This window comes from Antedon bifida, chromosome 6, assembly GCF_963402885.1.
Source record: "Antedon bifida chromosome 6, ecAntBifi1.1, whole genome shotgun sequence".
Classification (NCBI taxonomy): domain Eukaryota; kingdom Metazoa; phylum Echinodermata; class Crinoidea; order Comatulida; family Antedonidae; genus Antedon; species Antedon bifida.
Window position 1 is genome coordinate 22485390 of NC_136231.1, and position 18008 is coordinate 22503397.

Genomic DNA, 18008 nt, shown 5'->3' on the forward strand with positions numbered 1-18008 from the left:
TGACAGTGATAACCATTTAAAAAAAACGAGGTTGGATTTTCTGTTTTGCTGGTACCGCTCAGTCATACACGTGATTTTTAGTTACAATAATTATAATAATGATCATATTAGCATTCGAATTAATTCAGAATATATAAATAAATTGACATGACTATCACACAAAGAATTACAAAATTATCGCTATTAATGGCCTCTATTTAGAAACCGCCAAAGCTCTTAAACATGCGTTTTGCTATAACAATTTCAGTTTTGTGTTACAAGACTGGGACACGTATGGGTATTTTCTTGCTGATGTCATTTTGCTTGCTTGTGAAAGTGTTCATAATAAACCTAGTCCAGACACAAATCTTGCGATTACAGTACTTCGCTGAACTTATTACTTTCTTATATTTTTGTCTGCGATATTATTTATTTGTTTGTTCATTTTGTTTGTATGTTTCTAAACGTAAAAATCGGATCTTTACCAATTTTAAACAAAATATAGATATATGGTCACAAAATACTCCATTAAATTGTTGAGGCAATCTTGACCAGGATCTCAATTTTGAATATTTTAATTTAATTTTAGACAGATCGTACCCAAATTCAACCCACTGACAATTATGTAGCTACAATGAATCCATTGATTTTTGGAGGCAATGTCCAGACGAGGATCCCAATTATGGACCACTTTTAGGTTGTGGGTATGTCACCAACTGAAAACTACATAGTTTGTATAATATAACAATAAACGTATATATGATTATTATATTAAAACTCCTGTTTGCCCTACACTTTAGTTCGGTATTTCAAACAATTGGAATTTTAAAAAGGGCATAATAATTTTTATTTTTTGGAGGTCAGCCCTTGGCAGATGTATGTACAACACATAGTAACCTTTCTAATAAAACATTGGCAACCTTTCGTATTATTATTTCACAAATTCATTTCCCTATAGATCTTGTTAACGTATAGCCTCACTTAATTTTGTAATAAATATTAATTATGGTTATAATGATTAAGGATATAAATAATCCTGAGATCATGCTTCCGAATTTAATTTAATGATTTAAAAAAAACAACAGTTGATACTTATACATCTTACTTTCTTTATTAATTATATCACCTTATATAGAGATCCGACCTTAAAAACTAAGAAAGAACGTGTCCTGGAGCACGTGTCCAAATTTAATTGAATAATTAAAAAAAAACAGTTGACACTTATACATCTTACTTTCTTTATTAATTACATCACCTTATATAGAGATCCGACCTTAAACACTAAAAAAGAACGTTTTTCATTATAATATTTATTTATTCTACACTTTTACAACAGTGGCACTCGACCAAATGGAAGGTGCAGAAGAAAGGACAACAAAACATACAAAAAAACATGGTATAGTAAACAACAATTACAATAAAAAGTCAATGTAAGTCAACACATGGGTAGCTCTAACCTATGAATTGTTGGTCTTTATATCATATTTACTGCACTTGCTTTTTATGGATTTTTTTTCAATTTAAGAAAATTTTAAGTAACTTTTAACCCAATTGATTGGATCTGAAATGTAAGATATTTGCTCTTTTATCTAGTGTTCGTATTGCATTATATGTTCATTTTGTACTTCTACGGTTGGTTGATTTCGGTCTTTTTGCGTTTGGAACACAGGAAGAGCGTTTTGTAACTGCACTATTTCGTGCATGCAATTTTCATTATGCACTTTTGGCTCTATAACTTGCATACTGTCAAACCCTTCTTCGATTGTCGCTGTATCTGCTGCGGTTGTGTGTACATCCACCTTTGTACACGCATTTGGTTTGATTTCTGGCCAGATTATATCCAAATGTTCAAAGTCGTCGTCCCCCAAAGAATGTGGTCCAAAACTTGATGCATTTATTCCATCAGGTTCAACGGAACTTGCACTAACAGTCCTATTTTGTTTGGTCATGTCCATACCTTCGTTTTTCAATAGTCAGAAACTAACCAACGCCTGAAACTTAAAAAAAAACTTTATCGATTCGATCTTGAAATATCTTATCTGAATTATATATTTAATTTTTATTAAGATATCGTACATTTTAATGGACCATGTTGTTATTGTTTAGAGTTAACAAAAGATGGCGGCGGATGACGTTCGAATTGTCTTTTGCTTGTCATATACAGTGTTTTTTAAATTCAGTGTTTTCTCATAGACTGGTTAAACAATTATGAATTGTTTTTCATGATAACATGACATGACAAAATATGTTCCACCATCAATTAAGAGTATACATTGGTTGTAACAGGTCTCTGGTGGTTGTGACTTTCAGCGAAGTTGATTATAGTGGACATTCTGTTTTCGCGTTTCAGATAAAGTGTTTACTATTAAAACAGTGAGGCTCTCCTTCCATAATATACTCATGTCATATTGTGTATTAATATTGGCCAAATTAGGTCTATCACATTGCTAAAGTTACCGTGCGTCTTCACCTGACCAATCAAAATAGGACTCAAAACTACAAAGACATGATTTATAGCCTAAGTATTATGATACGACGATAATAATTAATATATTATACCTACCTTTCTGTAGTATCTTAAGCTGTTTTATTATTGTAGCCCGTGGTAATAACTAATATAGCCTGTAGTCAATTCCTATACCTACCTAACAGAAACGCAATAAGAAAGGGTGCGTCATCTTAGTCACGTCCGTCCGTTTCAACCACTGCCTTTAAGTTCCGTTTCACGATTGTTGTTTTAGATATGTCATTTTATCTGGATATTTATTATCTTGGCCTTTCAAGATGTACAAAGCAATTGAGAGATGGTTATTAAAACAGCATTGTGGCGTACTATATTTAAGAAATATTTTTTTATTTATTTATACTTTTATGATGTGAATTTAACATAGACCTAATAAGGCCTAACCAAGTTATCATATCACATAATATCATACTGAACATGGAGATACCGTAATAATATGTTTCACCTCACCAGCCCATAAGCTTGAAAGTAGGCCTACGGGAAAATGTGGAATAATTTACCAATTATGTGGGCTTATTTTAAGAAAAACTTTTACATTATCAATCCCCATTTTCAATTTGACACCTTTTTTCTGCTTATTGTTTTGTTTTAGTTGTAATTTTTCTACTTGTCAAAAACGCTATGCTTAATAGAAAATGAATAGTCCTAAATACATCTCTTTAAAATATTACATAATATCTGATCCCGGTGTGTGTCGTGTCACAGTCGAGTGATCATTTGTGACCTTTGACCGTTCGTCTCCGCGCGAGTTTGTTATTTTTTGTAGCGGAAGTCAATACAAAATGTCTACTAAAATACGATTAGAAGGAGGTGAGGTGATCCCAGCTCAGACAGAAGGAAACAGTGATGTTTTTCGTGATCAGCCTTTTCTTTTAGCTAAATCTAGGTAAGCGAATTAACGTTGTTTATTTGGGCTAGGCCTAGGATAGCTGGATGGTTGCTTCTGTGCTTCTTGTGCAGACGGCCTCACAAGAGGCTGTCCTCTGGGCCTAGCCTAGGCCCTAGGAGGGTCAGGCAATGACATTGGGTGGAGACTGAATATTATATATCCAGGACTCTACTACTGTACTATGTACTATCGGCGCCGTACTATCTCCTTTGATAATATATTTATAAAAGTTAAAAAATTAATATCCATTATTATGTACACTACTGTTTATACAAAAAAAGTTCTTATTATTTGAATATCATTATTATTATTTTTTGCAATTGAAAGCAATTCTTTTTGTAAGTCAATGATATTTTTATTTGTCTGAAACAGATGGGTGTCTGATGAAGAAGCAATAACATGTCTTGTTTGCCAGAACAAATTCAACCAACTTCGTCGTAAGCATCACTGTCGCCAGTGTGGTCGAGTACTTTGTAGTAAGTGCTGTAAGGAGAAGGTGCCGTTGCCACAGCTTGGATTTGAAGAACCTGAGAGAGTTTGTGATTACTGTCTGCCAATTACAGAGCTGGTAACCAAGTCAAGGTCTAGAAAAATTGTAAATATTCACCGCTGTAACTTGTAAATGTATAATATTTGATGGTATTGTAACAAAAAATGTTTGTCAATTTCTTTTAGAGTGTTCCTTTAACAAAAATTCCTCCAACAAAAAAGACAACTTTTGGGGTATTCTACTGTCTACTAATTCATGTTGTATACGACTTCAGATTAAAGATTTTTATTGTAATTGTTCCCCTTGTTTATAACTTATGTAATTTTGTATATATTTTTGTATATATATTTGTTGAATTGTTCAAATTCAATTTCTATTTCAATTTTTTTGTTTTATGAATTGCAATAAAGTTTTTATTTATCTTCTTCTTCTTCGTATTTGGAGCCAACTTCAGATGTGAAGACTCTGCTCCTCCAACTCTGTTTTGCTAGCTCTACAGTATTTGGTTGTGTTTCTATTTGGTTGTGATTCTATTTATTTATTCTTTAACAGAGAGAAAACTGACTCTCTTATTTATTTATAATTATTTTTTTTTTTTTCTTCCCTTTCCTATTTCTCTCTTTTTCTTTTTTTAACTTATATAAATATATATACATGTCTATCTATCTTGTTAATGAAACATTAAAAACTTTATTGATAGGTCTTTCAGCAGGAAGCTGCGCTGACACTATCAGAAGAGATCCGGAGCCCATCTGGTCTCTGTAAAGTGGTTGAGTTAGGAGGTATCCAGACATTGGTATACTTGTCACGGCTTTCCGATGACAAGATACGGCTTGCATGTGCAAAGAGCCTGCACATCCTGGCAACACACCAGCCATTGCATAGGATGTTGGCAGATTCTGGAGCTGTCCGGGCTGTCTGTAGGTGAGTAAAGATATACAATAATACTTGATATTTTGTTTTACACTTCCAACAGATGCCAATCAAATAGTTTCACCTCAGATCTAACTATGAGGAGCTAAATTCTGGACTGGCTTCATTGTTTTTCTCTATTCATTATTTCATTCTCTATATATAATATTTAGTAATAGTAAACTGATACTTAAATTACCAATTATTTCACTTTCTTTTAGTTTGTTGTCATCAGCCAATGAGAATCAAGAGCAGTTGATAATTGAGGGCATTAGCACACTAATGATCTTCTGTAAAGCACCAGACACAAAGGCCAAAGGTCAGAGCAAGAACAATTAAAACTAATTGTTACATAAAACTTGTACAGAATTATAATTGAAAAATGTTTTTTCATAACTTCTATTTCCCTTTTTAATACATAACATTATCATGTATTACTGTTTCGGAAAAGATTTTTTAAGCTTTTGAAATTCTGTAATTAAAAGCCAATTATGTATTGTGTTAATAATAAGTTGGAAAAAGGATGTCTGCCCAAACATTCAGTTTAGTGACATCATATTTTGACTGAAACCATGGAGATATACAAATAAAAATACCTCTCTCAAAAAGTATATATTTAGATATTTGATTATTATTTTTATTATGGCTTCTTATTATTAGAGTTAAAATTCATTAATTGGACTATTTTTTCAGCAATTACCCAGGGTGTATTGCAGCCTGTTCTGTCATTGTGCAGTATGAATGTTTCGGAAGCCATTGCCTTACTATCGGTCATGACCCTTAACCTCATCACAGAACACCAGGACAACCACACAGCATTAATTGAGGTCAGAGTTGAAATATGTTATTCTTATTGTTAATTACGTAGATTCATAAATATAAATATTTGTATTACTGTATCATGAAAAATAACATAAATAGGTGGATCCTCCACATCCACCGCCCTCTCCTCCTATTTTTATTTCGTTTTGGAAATTGCAATGCAAAATATTTGGATATAAATTAAAGTTTAGCACTTTTTACAATTTTAGCCCCAGGGCCTAGGCAAACAATATGAATAGTGACTACTACCAGCTTACCCAACTGCGTCAAATGGTAATAGATAACCGCTAGCTATACCCGATTGAACTAAACATTAAGTTGGTTAATTTTTCTTTTTTTTCCCAGAATGATCGGAATGCTCTTCCTCGTCTTCTCTCACTGACTACAGCTAAAGATGAACAGGTACTAGTCTAAATATAGTATTTATTAATGTACTGTTTCCCAAATTTTAATAGCATGAAACAAATGAAAAAATATTGTCTTTATAGATGCAAGAAGTAGCTCTTAAGACACTTGGACGTCTGTCTATGGGATCAGATTGGCACAGGCACAGAATAATTCAGGTAATCATAATTATGTTTCATATGGCCTCCTGCATGTAAAGTTCATGTTTCATTTCATGTTTTTTTTAAAGAGATAAATATGGAGTTGGATGGTGAAACATGAAATCTGGCAAAATTTTCATTCTTTTCTGTTAATATATTTTCACAAAACATGACTTGCAATAACATTAATCTAAAAGTACAAATCTAGTTTGAAATATATTTACAAACTATGCTGATCTTGAGTCGATATACTGAGTGTTTGAAAATGCAATTAAAATCTTGTGATGAAAGATGACATCAAAATACTGCACCAAAATCTGACTATACTTGTTACTTTTCAGGAGGATTTTTCATCAGGTCGTTGTTTAGTTAGCGCAATCAAGAACAGACCGAGAAATAAGCAAGTTCTTACAAATGCAGCTTGTCTTATTGCAAACCTAGCAACCTCTGAACAAGATCAAGTAAGCAATATTTATATAGTAAATATTATAAAATAGTGTAGCATACAAAAGGCATTTATTTTATTTATTTAATTATACATAAAACATAAAATCCATTTTCACAGTACTGTAATATTATTGTATTTAAAATTTAGTAAGTAAGTAATATTTATTGCTTTCCAAGAATAGTACAATTTATGAAATAGCATAAAATATGAAAAAAAATAAATACATAAAATAATACAAAGATTTTAACAGGGAACGCTGGTAGACTGTATGGATGGAATGTGTACTTTGTTATCTCAGTCAGCAGACCAGAAGGATCTCTTCTCACACGTTGCCAGAGGAATTGCTAACTTTTCTAAATTTAAACAAAATTCTTACCGACTTGTAAGTAGCACAGAATTATTAAATGAGTAAGCCGTAAACATCCAATGGTAATAAATAAGGTAGAAACAAGTGAGTGCAATGTACTCTAATGGTTTGCTTTTAGGTACTTGAGTAAAGTAAGTGATGTGATTATAAAACATACATGTTGTTTAGCATTTAAAGATGTATTGTCCCCCTAAAAAAAATAATTCTAAAATGTTTTTGTTGTTAAATATGCTTACTGCTATTTTAATGTCACCTAATAGTTGTCCACTTTGACCAAAAATTTGATCGAAAAAATGTATTTAGTTAAAAAACTGAAATTTAAAGCAAAAAATAGTCAAATTGGCTTCCAGAATGGGTTTTTGGTTGAATTTAACCATTTATTTTGTTATATATTAAGTGAAAACCTTAATTTTTTCGGGGTTTTTTTTTACGAAAGTGATTAACTTTATTAAAACTACAAAATAATCTATTCAAAGTCTGATTTTATTAATCTATATTTTTCATGTTTTTGGGGGACAATTAATCTTTAAGTCTCTAATTCATATCTAATCTATTCAACTAATAACAATAAAGATTGGTATTGGTAATATAACTACAAAAGAAAATAAAAATAAAGGATGGCTGAATAAAGAATAGACCAAGCATTCAGATATTTGAACTATCACACTCATGTTACTAAAAATGAGCAGGCAGGAGTTGTATTATTTGTGTCTTTTTGTGGGGTGGAAAATGAGTATGTATATTAGATTTTCTGACAACACTCGCATTTCTTTTTCTATAGGTTCAACATTTGCCCAATATTATTTCAATGTGTGTAAAGGTAATCAAGTTGTTTATTTAAATAGAAAATAACCAAATCTATTAATTTGAATATTTTGATAGAATTTATTATTCTCAACGTTATAGTTGCTGGTTTTAGTAGCTATATCATTGTGTGTTTTTTTATAATCTGCAGTCACCAGTTGAGGACATCAGTCAACATGGCTTGCGGACTGTGTTATACTTACTTCAGTATTCAACAGATGCTACAATAAGGTCCTTAATGAAGTAAGAAAATCATCATATGTTTATAGTCCAGTATCCCTCCCTATAAATATACTTTACCTGTACAGATGGCTTAATTGTTTTCATCAATTGTTTATTAGTAAGTGAGTGGCCAAACGGTTAAGATAGTGGAACCGTAATCCATGATAGACAAGGGTTCAAGGCTCACTAATTGCTCTATGGTTCTGGTGGTAGAACAATTCTTCCATGATAAGAACTATAAACCGTTGGTCCAGTGTACACACATTGCTTGTGTGCAATTTAAAGAACCTAGTAGGGGTTCACATACAGCCAATGTCAAGGACAGATGAGAAAACACCTTAAAGTGGCTACACTGACATTATGGACCCTTAAGCATGTAGTGAAAAGTGTAACATCTGATTCCCCAACACCATGAGCAATGATCCATTCGTTATTATTATTAACATACCTATATTTCATATTTGTATTTAAATAGTGATGGAGCAATTCATGTTTTTAAAAGTATGGTTAAAACGCTTGGTGTGATGGACAATATGCAGAGAGCTCTGGTCAACAATGTTGAGGAAAGGGTCTCACCAGCATGATATGGTAATCATTACATTGTATTCATTTGATATCATTCAGTACTTATAAGATAATATGTTATCAATATGTATTCACACTCAGATGTAGTATGGGAATACATAAATGAAATAGAGTGGGGAACAGATCGGTTGCTGAGCTGTGCAACAGAATATTAAAACATTAATTACTGAGCATTACATAAACTGTTTTAAAGATAATGAATAGAATAGAATATGTTCCTTATAAATAAATGTAATGTATAATCTTAATAATTATAGTATATCAAATATTAATGATCAAAACAAATGGTGCTATACAGTTTAAAAGTACTTAAGAATGTGTAATTGTATGTGTATGTCGACTGAATGTTCTATGATCTTTGCAAAAATTGTTGTTGAAAAGTATGGTTTAACAGTAATGGAGCTTGGCGGCTAACATGCTTGTCAAGGTCTAGTGGCCGCGTTTATCTCTTTCTTTACACCACTCCCTAAAGCTCTGTCTACATTATTAAACTTTATGTGACAACAAAATGTGATGTGCCCATATATGGACACGGTGACGTTATATCACTACCATATTTGGCCACATCACATTTTATTGTCACATAAAGTTTGATAGTGTAGATAGAGCGTAAGCCTAAAGATTTATAAGCAAGATAAATGTTAAAGTTATAGTTTATCCAGGGGTTTATCCATCCTGTAATTGCCGAGTTTCTCGTTTTAAAAAAATACAGTATTCTTAGCAAATTGCTAAAAGCACTACGTACTTATGTACAGTATGGTTGTGTTTAATATTATGCAAATGCCCTCCTATAAAACACTCCCGGTGCAAATGATTTATTTTGCGAATACAATAATGTATGAGTGAATGTAAAGATGCTACTGTACTATATAAATATTTAGTGAATTGAAAGAGTATATAAAAATAAATATATATATTTGTACTAACATATAAAGTAGCCAAAATGGACAAATATATTGGCCAATATAATGTTAATTATTCTAATTATCTGTATGAATCATCCATGGCTAAATGTTTTAAAGCTTGGTTCCCACTTTAAAAAAATAATATGCCGTAGAGCTACATAACCGACGCAACATAAGAAAATACTCTTCTATCAATATCGCATCCCTCTTACATGAAGTTGAATCATGCTGTTGCGATGTACGTAAGGCCGATGACGATGTTTGGTTCTCATGCAAGGTTCTTTGCATCAAAACGTTGTGTTTGCGTGTAAACCAAGCTTTATTTACATCTCATGCAGGTCTATTACTTTCCTCAACTGTGTAATTCAACAATGGATTAACTAGGCATACTATATATGTTTGTATAGCTAAATTGTGTTTCCATTGTTATATTTTAAAAGAAAAATATATATTATAAATAAATTTTATATATAGATAATGTTTTAATACTGTATTGTTCGTTTGCGAGTGTAAAAGATGATAACTTGTATATAATTATTATGCAGTTCGGTGATAAAAACGCATCTAAACGCATATAATATAAACTTAAGAGAAGTCTGTATTTTAGCCAATCTATGTGTATAACACACAAGTTTTTACCCCAAAATTGGGCGCTATTTTTTTTTTTCTTCGGAAGATCATACCGGTCCCGAATTTCGGAAGATCAGATAGCAATATTAGCGCATTGTTATCGTAGTCATATTACTTTTAAAAACGGACAACGCTTTTATATTTCGATAAAACACAGTTCTATGACACCACATTATATTCGCATACCACCTAATGGCATATCGATCTGGGCTCCCGGGTGCATTATTTTTTTTCCTATGAGCCTAAGGCAGAAATGATGAATAATTCATTAGAATAATTATGACATAATATGGGACATTATAGAGGGCGCTATATAAGCATGGAGAGAGATTAAATAATTAATTTGGTCTAGTGGTATAAGGCTTTAACCTTTTTACACTGGAGCCCTCGGTTCGAGGTCTATCAAGAACATGTTTTTTTTAATAGTTAAGAGAGATTATTTAGAGGGTTCGGTTTAGAATATTTATGAAGTAGATCAGCTTGCAATTCTTTATAATAGAAAATAATTAAGGAAATGAATTGTTCATGATTTCTGCCTTAACCTCATAGGAAAAAAAATAATGCTTCCCAGGTAATCCGGTCACCTTCCTTCTCTTGAGTTTGGCCGTTTGTTCTAAATACAAAACAACATTTTAAAAATACAACTAACGTATATATCTATTTTACTACTTTATAGCAGGTGAGAAGCATTTTAAATGTATTTTTCCATATCTTTCTATTTACATGATGACATTATATTGCATTGACAACATACCATGCTCTCAGTCGTTACTTCTATCAACTGACAATGACGACATGAATTATTTCTGACGTCACTGATCTCTGATGTGCTTTGAACCAAACGACGAAACAATTAAAACAAAAATAAGCTATAGTAATTTTAACAATATGTCCCACAACTTCATCTTAACTACTATGTAATGGACGTCATATCTTTGTAGTACCAATATATCTTCTACCTTAAAGCTCCCATAGTCCACTGCATTAACTACTGTTGCCTGCTTAGCCAGCCGTGTCTTATTTTTTTAGACTAATATACTAAACAAAGGTGATATCTTTCAACAGCTCTTGGTGCATTCGTAAATCACTTTCTAGCATCTAACTCAATTTAATATAGTTACACAAAAGTTGAAACTTTTATAGAGCACCAGCTCGTAGTTTCCCCTCTGAACTACGTAAAGCATTTTCAACACTGTAGACAAGTGTACATAAGAGAACTTCATTGTCTTAGGATGGAGGTGTGGTCTATCAATTCATCGTTTTTTCATACAAAAATATAATCTTCTGAGTTAATTCATCAAGAATAACTATATACTTTGAGCGTTTTTTTCTTCATGCGTGTACTTTACAACTAATCAGACCAAGGCATTCTAACAACAGGATGTTGAGCTCCAGAGATCAAATGGTTTTTCTGTGGCTGCGACACGATCAGTTCCACTCCTCTGACAGTCAATGCGCGTCGCGGAGAATATGTCCATAGTACATGTGGATGTGCTCCAGCCTACATATGTGACATCATTACTCCGTCAACCAACTCTTCGCTTCGTTCATCCTGCAGACTTCTTCTCAAACCTGGACCCCGTTCCAGAACTCGGTTTTACGGTGATCGTGCTTTCGCTGTCGCAGCCCCAAAACTCTGGAACACTCTACCCCTCGAAATACGCTCATCAAAATCTGTAATCACATTTAAAACTAAACTCAAAACTCATCTCTTCAGAGAAGCATAATCACACGCTACTACTTGCACATATCTTGGAAAACACAGCGCTTTGAAACCTTTGTCTCTTGCGCTTTATAAATGTTATTTATTATTATTATTATTACAGTCTGTTGGTATTTGTCTCAGCCAGACATAAGATCAAAGGACTGTTACGACTTCTTGGCCAGGCGAGCTCAGTGTCCTGTTGTTAAATTGACTTGATCAGACTCACTCCAACCCATGGTTCCCGTTCAATAATCTAAGTAGCAACTACTATAATGATCACTAATACAGTTACAACTACAATTCCGATTATTACACCCAGTAGTACCTTGTACCGTGCATTTTTGTACCAATACTTTTTGTGTACTTTCTTCGTCGTCTTCGCAAAAGTCTGGGCCTACAATGAAATAAAGTTATTCAGCAGACTATATATCTATTTCCATGAAATTAATCAGTACCGGAGGTAATTTAATTAGGAAGGAAATTATGACAAGGATGGTTATTTTAAGGTGTGGTTCAGTTTGTACAGAAGCCTAGGCTGGTTTCTAAGAAAATTAAAACAAAATAGAGCTGCTCTAATTGAGCAGCTAAGGACATTTTGAAAAATAGCAACAGGTCCTCCCCGGAAATTACACATTTAAATATAAAACGAAATATATAAATCTCCAAGGCTGAGCTAAGAACATTTTGAAAAAAAAAAATTATAGGTCCTCACCGGAAATTGCACATTTAAATATAAAACGAAATATATAAATCACCAAGGCTGAGCTAAGAACATTTTGAAAAATTAGAGCTGTTAGGTCCTCATAAATTGCACTTTTACTTTGGAAATATAAAATCGTATGCCTAAAAAAGTGGACCTATTTGGTCGCATAATTTACCTGTAGTTCAAGTAGATCCGATTTTTCCATGAGATCATCCAGCTTATCACCTCTTTTTAGGATCTGTTCCACATTGTGTATCATGATGCCTTGTAGTTCATCAACGTCATCTTGGAGCTTGGTTAATTTAGTATTCACTGGCTTTCCAGAAGAATTTGTCTACAAAAAAAAAATAACAGAAAAAATTCGAGTGACGATTCGTTTGCGATACGAAAACGGACGTCAAAAAAATATAAAGTATACCCTGCATTAAAATAATACAAGCAGTAAATGATAGAACCAAATTCAATTTAATTTTAATTAATCTTATCTGGTCAGTGTAATTCTGTCCACGCTACAATTTCATCAAAGTAGGTTATACAACTGTACCATTATTTTTGTAATTTCTTCTCTCTGCTGCTGAGTAAATTCAGAATCTTGCGAATCTGTTTTATCAGTATATGATTCTGTTTTCTCTATTATGTCCAGTAGATGATCATATGCCTTCGTTCGACTGTAATCTTTCTCTGCTGCACATAAGTACGTCACACCACTCTTCACGTACACAAAGAAAAGATATCTAAAAACAAACCACAGTGATTGATTGATTGATTGATTAATTAATTTATTGATTCATTAATTGATTGATAACTATCCTCTGCTGTAACTGATCAATACATCAATCGAACAAGTCATATATGTATGTGTGTTAAAAGAATTCTAGATAGGCCTAGACGGAATTCATTCAATTGCAGTAAATGATCGAATTAGGTCCATTTTATTTTGTTCACGTTCAACCATAAAAATTCATTTGTGTGATCATTTAAAAATACATGCACCCATCCCATCGTTCAATACGTATGTCCATAGCCACGTACACATTAACTGTATCCATTCATTAAGCATAGTCATTCACATTCATACCCGGTATCTCTGCCATGGTTACAGATGGCAAAGTTAAGTATGTTATGTCACTGTGCACATTAAGGAAGTACCATGGACCTTTGATGCCTATTGTTTTTTAAGTGAAGCACGATTGAAACACATTTCATGGTTAAGGGTTAATACTAATTATATAATGTCCCATTTCACAAAAAAATGTATGCGAAGATGGTGTTTTATATACTTTTTATTTAATTGTTTCCATAATAAAAGTCCGGTCCAAGTGTATGTGTTTTTAATATCAATCCTATAGTCATAGTAAATACTATTTTTACACAATATGTTATGATGCAAACAAGATGCAAACTTACTGATCGGCTTCATATATAGTTTTGTAGTCACTACTCGTTGATATGTTATGAAGTGCTGAGCTCGCCACTTGTGAAAAGCTTCCTTCGTTGCTTGATGTGTGGTCTACTAGGATGTTCTTTTCTCGGGCAACGCAACTATACAGAATCGGCATGGTTAAGTTCGTCTACTCTCCGTTTCTATTTGTTTAAATGAAACAAGAAAAGATCAGAAATACACATGAACATACAATTGCACCACACGAAAAATTATGGGTAATTTTTGAAACATTCTTAGATGATTCATATTCTAAATATAAGTCATCTACGATTCCTGGTAGAAGTCAATTAAGACGGCGACTGTGTCAAGTGTCATGCGATACGTCCCTTGATACGCTCATTGGTGATTTCGTAAGACTGTAAATATTGTTTATAGAATTTATTAAAACATGCGGCGGGCATAATTGTAATTATAGAGATGTAATTTGGTCCTCCCCCACCCCCAGCCCACTATGACGTAAGCACAACGCAAATGACCTGACCAATGACACTAGCGACAGTTAATGATGATGACGTCGTGATTACGTGCGTTACGCATACGTCCTTATGTTGCGTTGTAGTGAACCGAACTTTATAGTAAACATCACTTATGAATATTACCTCAAATTCACAGTCCCAATAATTCCGCAACCGTAACCGCTAAAGCCTGTATAGCTTTAACACAGCCTACTGTCTATTATTTAGGACGATCCTAAAGTAATAAATCCACGTACAATGTAGCTATATACACCTATACATAATATGTATAATTCGAGACGCATAATAATTAGGGTATTCATAAACTAATGCGAGGGGATTTCTATGAATGAGGACGTGCCTATAATTCTTTTTAAAAATACAATAAGAGCATTTCCTCAAGCAAAAAAAAAATAAATCAATCAATCAAGGAAAATCCCAAGCCCCACAGGAAATAAGAGGCATACCATTTTCAAAACATGCTTGTCCCCAGGCAAAGCAAATGCCCATCTGTAACGTTTTTATGTCCATTTTAGATAATATATATGCATTCACTGTACCTACAGTGCTATTAAAACATGACTTCCGACATTCATTTCCTTTAAACCATACGGCTATATACTTACCAAGGATAAACAATATTTCAGCTTAAAACTGCACGGTACAGGCCTACTATGAATTTTACGAACGTCACACGTTTTAATTACTATTTTATAGGGTTATTTACCTTATAGTTTCTTGGATACGTATTTTCCTTTTTCTAATAACAAGCACTAATATTAGAGACAGCGTAATTTCCAACCTGCAGACGTAGAAGCTGTTACATCAGACACAGGCGAGTGATTGTAGCGGATTGAACTTATCAAGTTGAGTCACTATAGCAGCGTTATCCTTTTCCTTTTAATTTTCGAGGATTAAATATGTTTTATGGAAACTAATTTTATGCTAAGTAGTAGAAACAGAAAAATTAATGAAGAATGATAAAAAACAATAATATGAGTTGAAAATAATTTTATTCTGGTTATTGAATGTTCTTAATCATATTATTCTCATTAATATTAATGAGCGGACACAATTGGAGCGTCTGTAGGGCTATTCAATAACAGAATGAAGCCTTACGATCATCGATATGTTAGTGCACCCCTTCAAATAAATACAGAAGTTTTTTCTTCTCCTTTTTAGTTTAGGGACCTTCTGTGTGTATGCCTATGTGATTTTTTTCAACTAGAACATGATCGCTTCTTTTAATCGGGTTAACGACCACAAGCATGAAACCGAGCATTTCCTGCATACACCCAGCTTGTACAATGTATTATAACCGAAACAACATTATGTTTAAAATAATGTTATACGAATATTCCTAGGCCTACTTACCATAACAATAAAAAGAAACCTTAGTTAGGCCTAATAATACTAAAGAGGGTTATTGAGACAAACGCATCGAATGTAAGATAGATACGGTATCTCATATGGCTACATTAATGTCTACTTACTACAGTATAAGCAAACGTTCTTCTTTTGTAAATTAATCAACATAATACGTGTAAGGGTCCTCAATGTAAACAAAGAGGTTTATTGAGACAAACGCATTGATTAACGTCCTTCGAATGTAAGATAGATATCTCATACGGCTACATTAATGTCTACTTACTACAGTATAAGCAAACGTTCTTCTTTTGTAAATTAATCAACATAATACATGTAAGGGTCCTTAGTATTCAATGGAACTAAAGAGGGTTATTGAGACAAACGCATTGCTTAACGTGCTTCGAATGTAAGATAGATATTTCATATGGCTACATTAATGTCTACTATACTAGCAAAAATGAAATGATAGAATGTATTATGGTATCATCATTTGAATCACCCAGGCAACATAACAAAATTATGGAGATTCTGAGATGATCTGATACCGGTGTTTTTTGTGCCTTTTTTATTTAAACTTATTTATGCAATTGATTTTGTAACTATGGACGTTCGTTTCCGAATGAATGAATGAATTATTAAGGGTCGTTAGTATCCAATGAAACTAAAGAGGGTTATTGAGACATTAAACGCATAGCTTAACGTCCTTCGAATGTAAGATAGATATCTCATATGGCTACATTACTTACTACAGTATAAGCAAAGGTTCTTCTTTCGTAAATTAATCAACATAATACATGTTAGGGTCCTCAATGTAAACAAAGAGGGTTATTGAGACATATTAAACGCATAGCAACGTCCTTCGAATGTAAGATAGATATCTCATATGGCTACATTAATGTCACGTTTAGGCCTACTATAAGCAAACGTAATATTCTTTTCTCAATTAATCAACATAATACACTAAGGGCCCTTAGTTTTCAATGGAACTAAGAGTGATTGAGATATTGTTATACTGTATATTTCCGATTACAGTATTAGTACCCATTGAACATTGCAAGCACTCGAAATAAAATCAAAGTGGCAAATATTATTGCAATAAACAAATGTGTGTTTTAACAGCCGATTCTCGGTACTGAAGTATCATAGAAATATTACTGGTAATAGAACATCACATGTATCTAGTAGGCATATCCTTACATGGCACAAACACCACATGTGATATAAATGAGATGCTGTATTACCAAATATTCCTATAATACTTCGGAAATAGATAGTGTGTGGAGATACAGAACTGGGAATTGGTTGGTTTTAAACTGATAAATCACAATGAAATAAACAAGACAACCATCTTTTTAACCCTCGTCACTATTTTAATATTAGAATATTCCTAAACGCACAAATAGCAAAGATACAAAACACGACAATAAGCACTACATACACATAATAGGAAGACAAGATTTCCAAATAATGGAAATTTAATATAAAAAGATAAATGTTGATTTATAAAATATTAGACAATGAAAGAGGTGAATTAGTTAGACTGTGGACTTTAGGATCAAAACTTAAATGACACTTAATATTTTCCTTTAAATTTCACATAGGTTCTTAATTTTAAACAAGATCCGATTTGTATAATTTTATCAAATATTTACAGTTTATGAATATTAGTGTAAAATAAATTGTTTTTTTATTATTATTAATTTTTTTTTACATAATAAGCCAAATATATAATACACAAATATGTTTTCATGCGATTGCAATTTATACTTATCTTATATTAAAAAGTGAACTGCCATTTGAAAGTACTCAATGATTATTTTTCTATATTTTTAAATAATTTCAATACTTATATGCCAATAGTATCTATATAAACCTTTATATAAATTGTTTTTTTTACATAACTTCATCAACCTATAAAGAAAATTAGAGATTAGAACGAGTATGTATCATTTTGTAAATATTATAATTTGTGTAAAAAAGTAGAGTAGAATAACTAGTAATACTATTTATGCTACAGAAAATCTTGCTAGATATGCATGTAAAAATACACTGCAGTAAAAATATACTGCATTAAAAATATATACAACTGCATAAAATGATATATGAAATATACAGTACTTCCTAATCATTGAATTTAGGCTAATCATTTCACAAAGAAATAAGTGTATTTTGAAGGTGATATGGGTATTATTCTAGGCACCAAGATGTACA

General features: G+C 32.4%; 3 protein-coding genes across 5 annotated transcripts in view; 2 read left to right on the plus strand and 1 right to left on the minus strand.

Annotated features, from left to right (window-relative positions):
- The window catches only part of LOC144844755 (ribitol-5-phosphate transferase FKTN-like), a 170085-nt gene that overhangs the window by 125665 nt on the left and 26412 nt on the right, over positions 1-18008 (plus strand). The window lies entirely within an intron of this gene.
- Positions 3248-9964, plus strand: LOC144844291 (uncharacterized). The gene is made up of 12 exons (XM_078701132.1): positions 3248-3389; positions 3765-3987; positions 4583-4806; positions 5016-5113; positions 5488-5621; positions 5962-6018; positions 6105-6179; positions 6503-6622; positions 6860-6991; positions 7758-7796; positions 7932-8023; positions 8478-9964. The coding sequence occupies exons 1-12, from the start codon at positions 3286-3288 to the stop codon at positions 8584-8586; spliced, it is 1407 nt and encodes a 468-aa protein (XP_078557258.1). The 5' UTR covers positions 3248-3285; the 3' UTR covers positions 8587-9964.
- LOC144844340 (vesicle-associated membrane protein 7B-like) lies at positions 10761-15258 on the minus strand. Of its 3 annotated transcripts, none has more exons than XM_078701203.1 (5): positions 15157-15258; positions 13938-14114; positions 13075-13264; positions 12706-12864; positions 10761-12221 (listed from the first exon to the last, which is right to left on the minus strand). In XM_078701203.1, the coding sequence occupies exons 2-5, from the start codon at positions 14087-14089 to the stop codon at positions 12081-12083; spliced, it is 642 nt and encodes a 213-aa protein (XP_078557329.1). In that variant the 5' UTR covers positions 14090-14114; positions 15157-15258; the 3' UTR covers positions 10761-12080. The 3 variants fall into 3 exon arrangements, with proteins under 3 accessions (XP_078557329.1, XP_078557327.1, XP_078557326.1); XM_078701201.1 differs by having other exon boundaries at positions 15056-15161; XM_078701200.1 differs by having other exon boundaries at positions 10762-12221; positions 13938-14120; positions 15060-15161.

Coding starts and splice junctions, on each gene's coding strand:
- LOC144844291 (XM_078701132.1), top strand. CDS start 3,286: ATGTCTACTAAAATACGATTAGAAGGAGGTGAGGTGATCCCAGCTCAG. Junction 3,390..3,764: donor TTTCTTTTAGCTAAATCTAG/GTAAGCGAATTA, acceptor TGTCTGAAACAG/ATGGGTGTCTGATGAAGAAG. Junction 8,024..8,477: donor ACAATAAGGTCCTTAATGAA/GTAAGAAAATCA, acceptor GTATTTAAATAG/TGATGGAGCAATTCATGTTT.
- LOC144844340 (XM_078701203.1), bottom strand. CDS start 14,089: ATGCCGATTCTGTATAGTTGCGTTGCCCGAGAAAAGAACATCCTAGTA. Junction 13,265..13,937: donor ACTATATATGAAGCCGATCA/GTAAGTTTGCAT, acceptor GTTTGTTTTTAG/ATATCTTTTCTTTGTGTACG. Junction 12,865..13,074: donor AAGAAATTACAAAAATAATG/GTACAGTTGTAT, acceptor TTTTTTTTGTAG/ACAAATTCTTCTGGAAAGCC.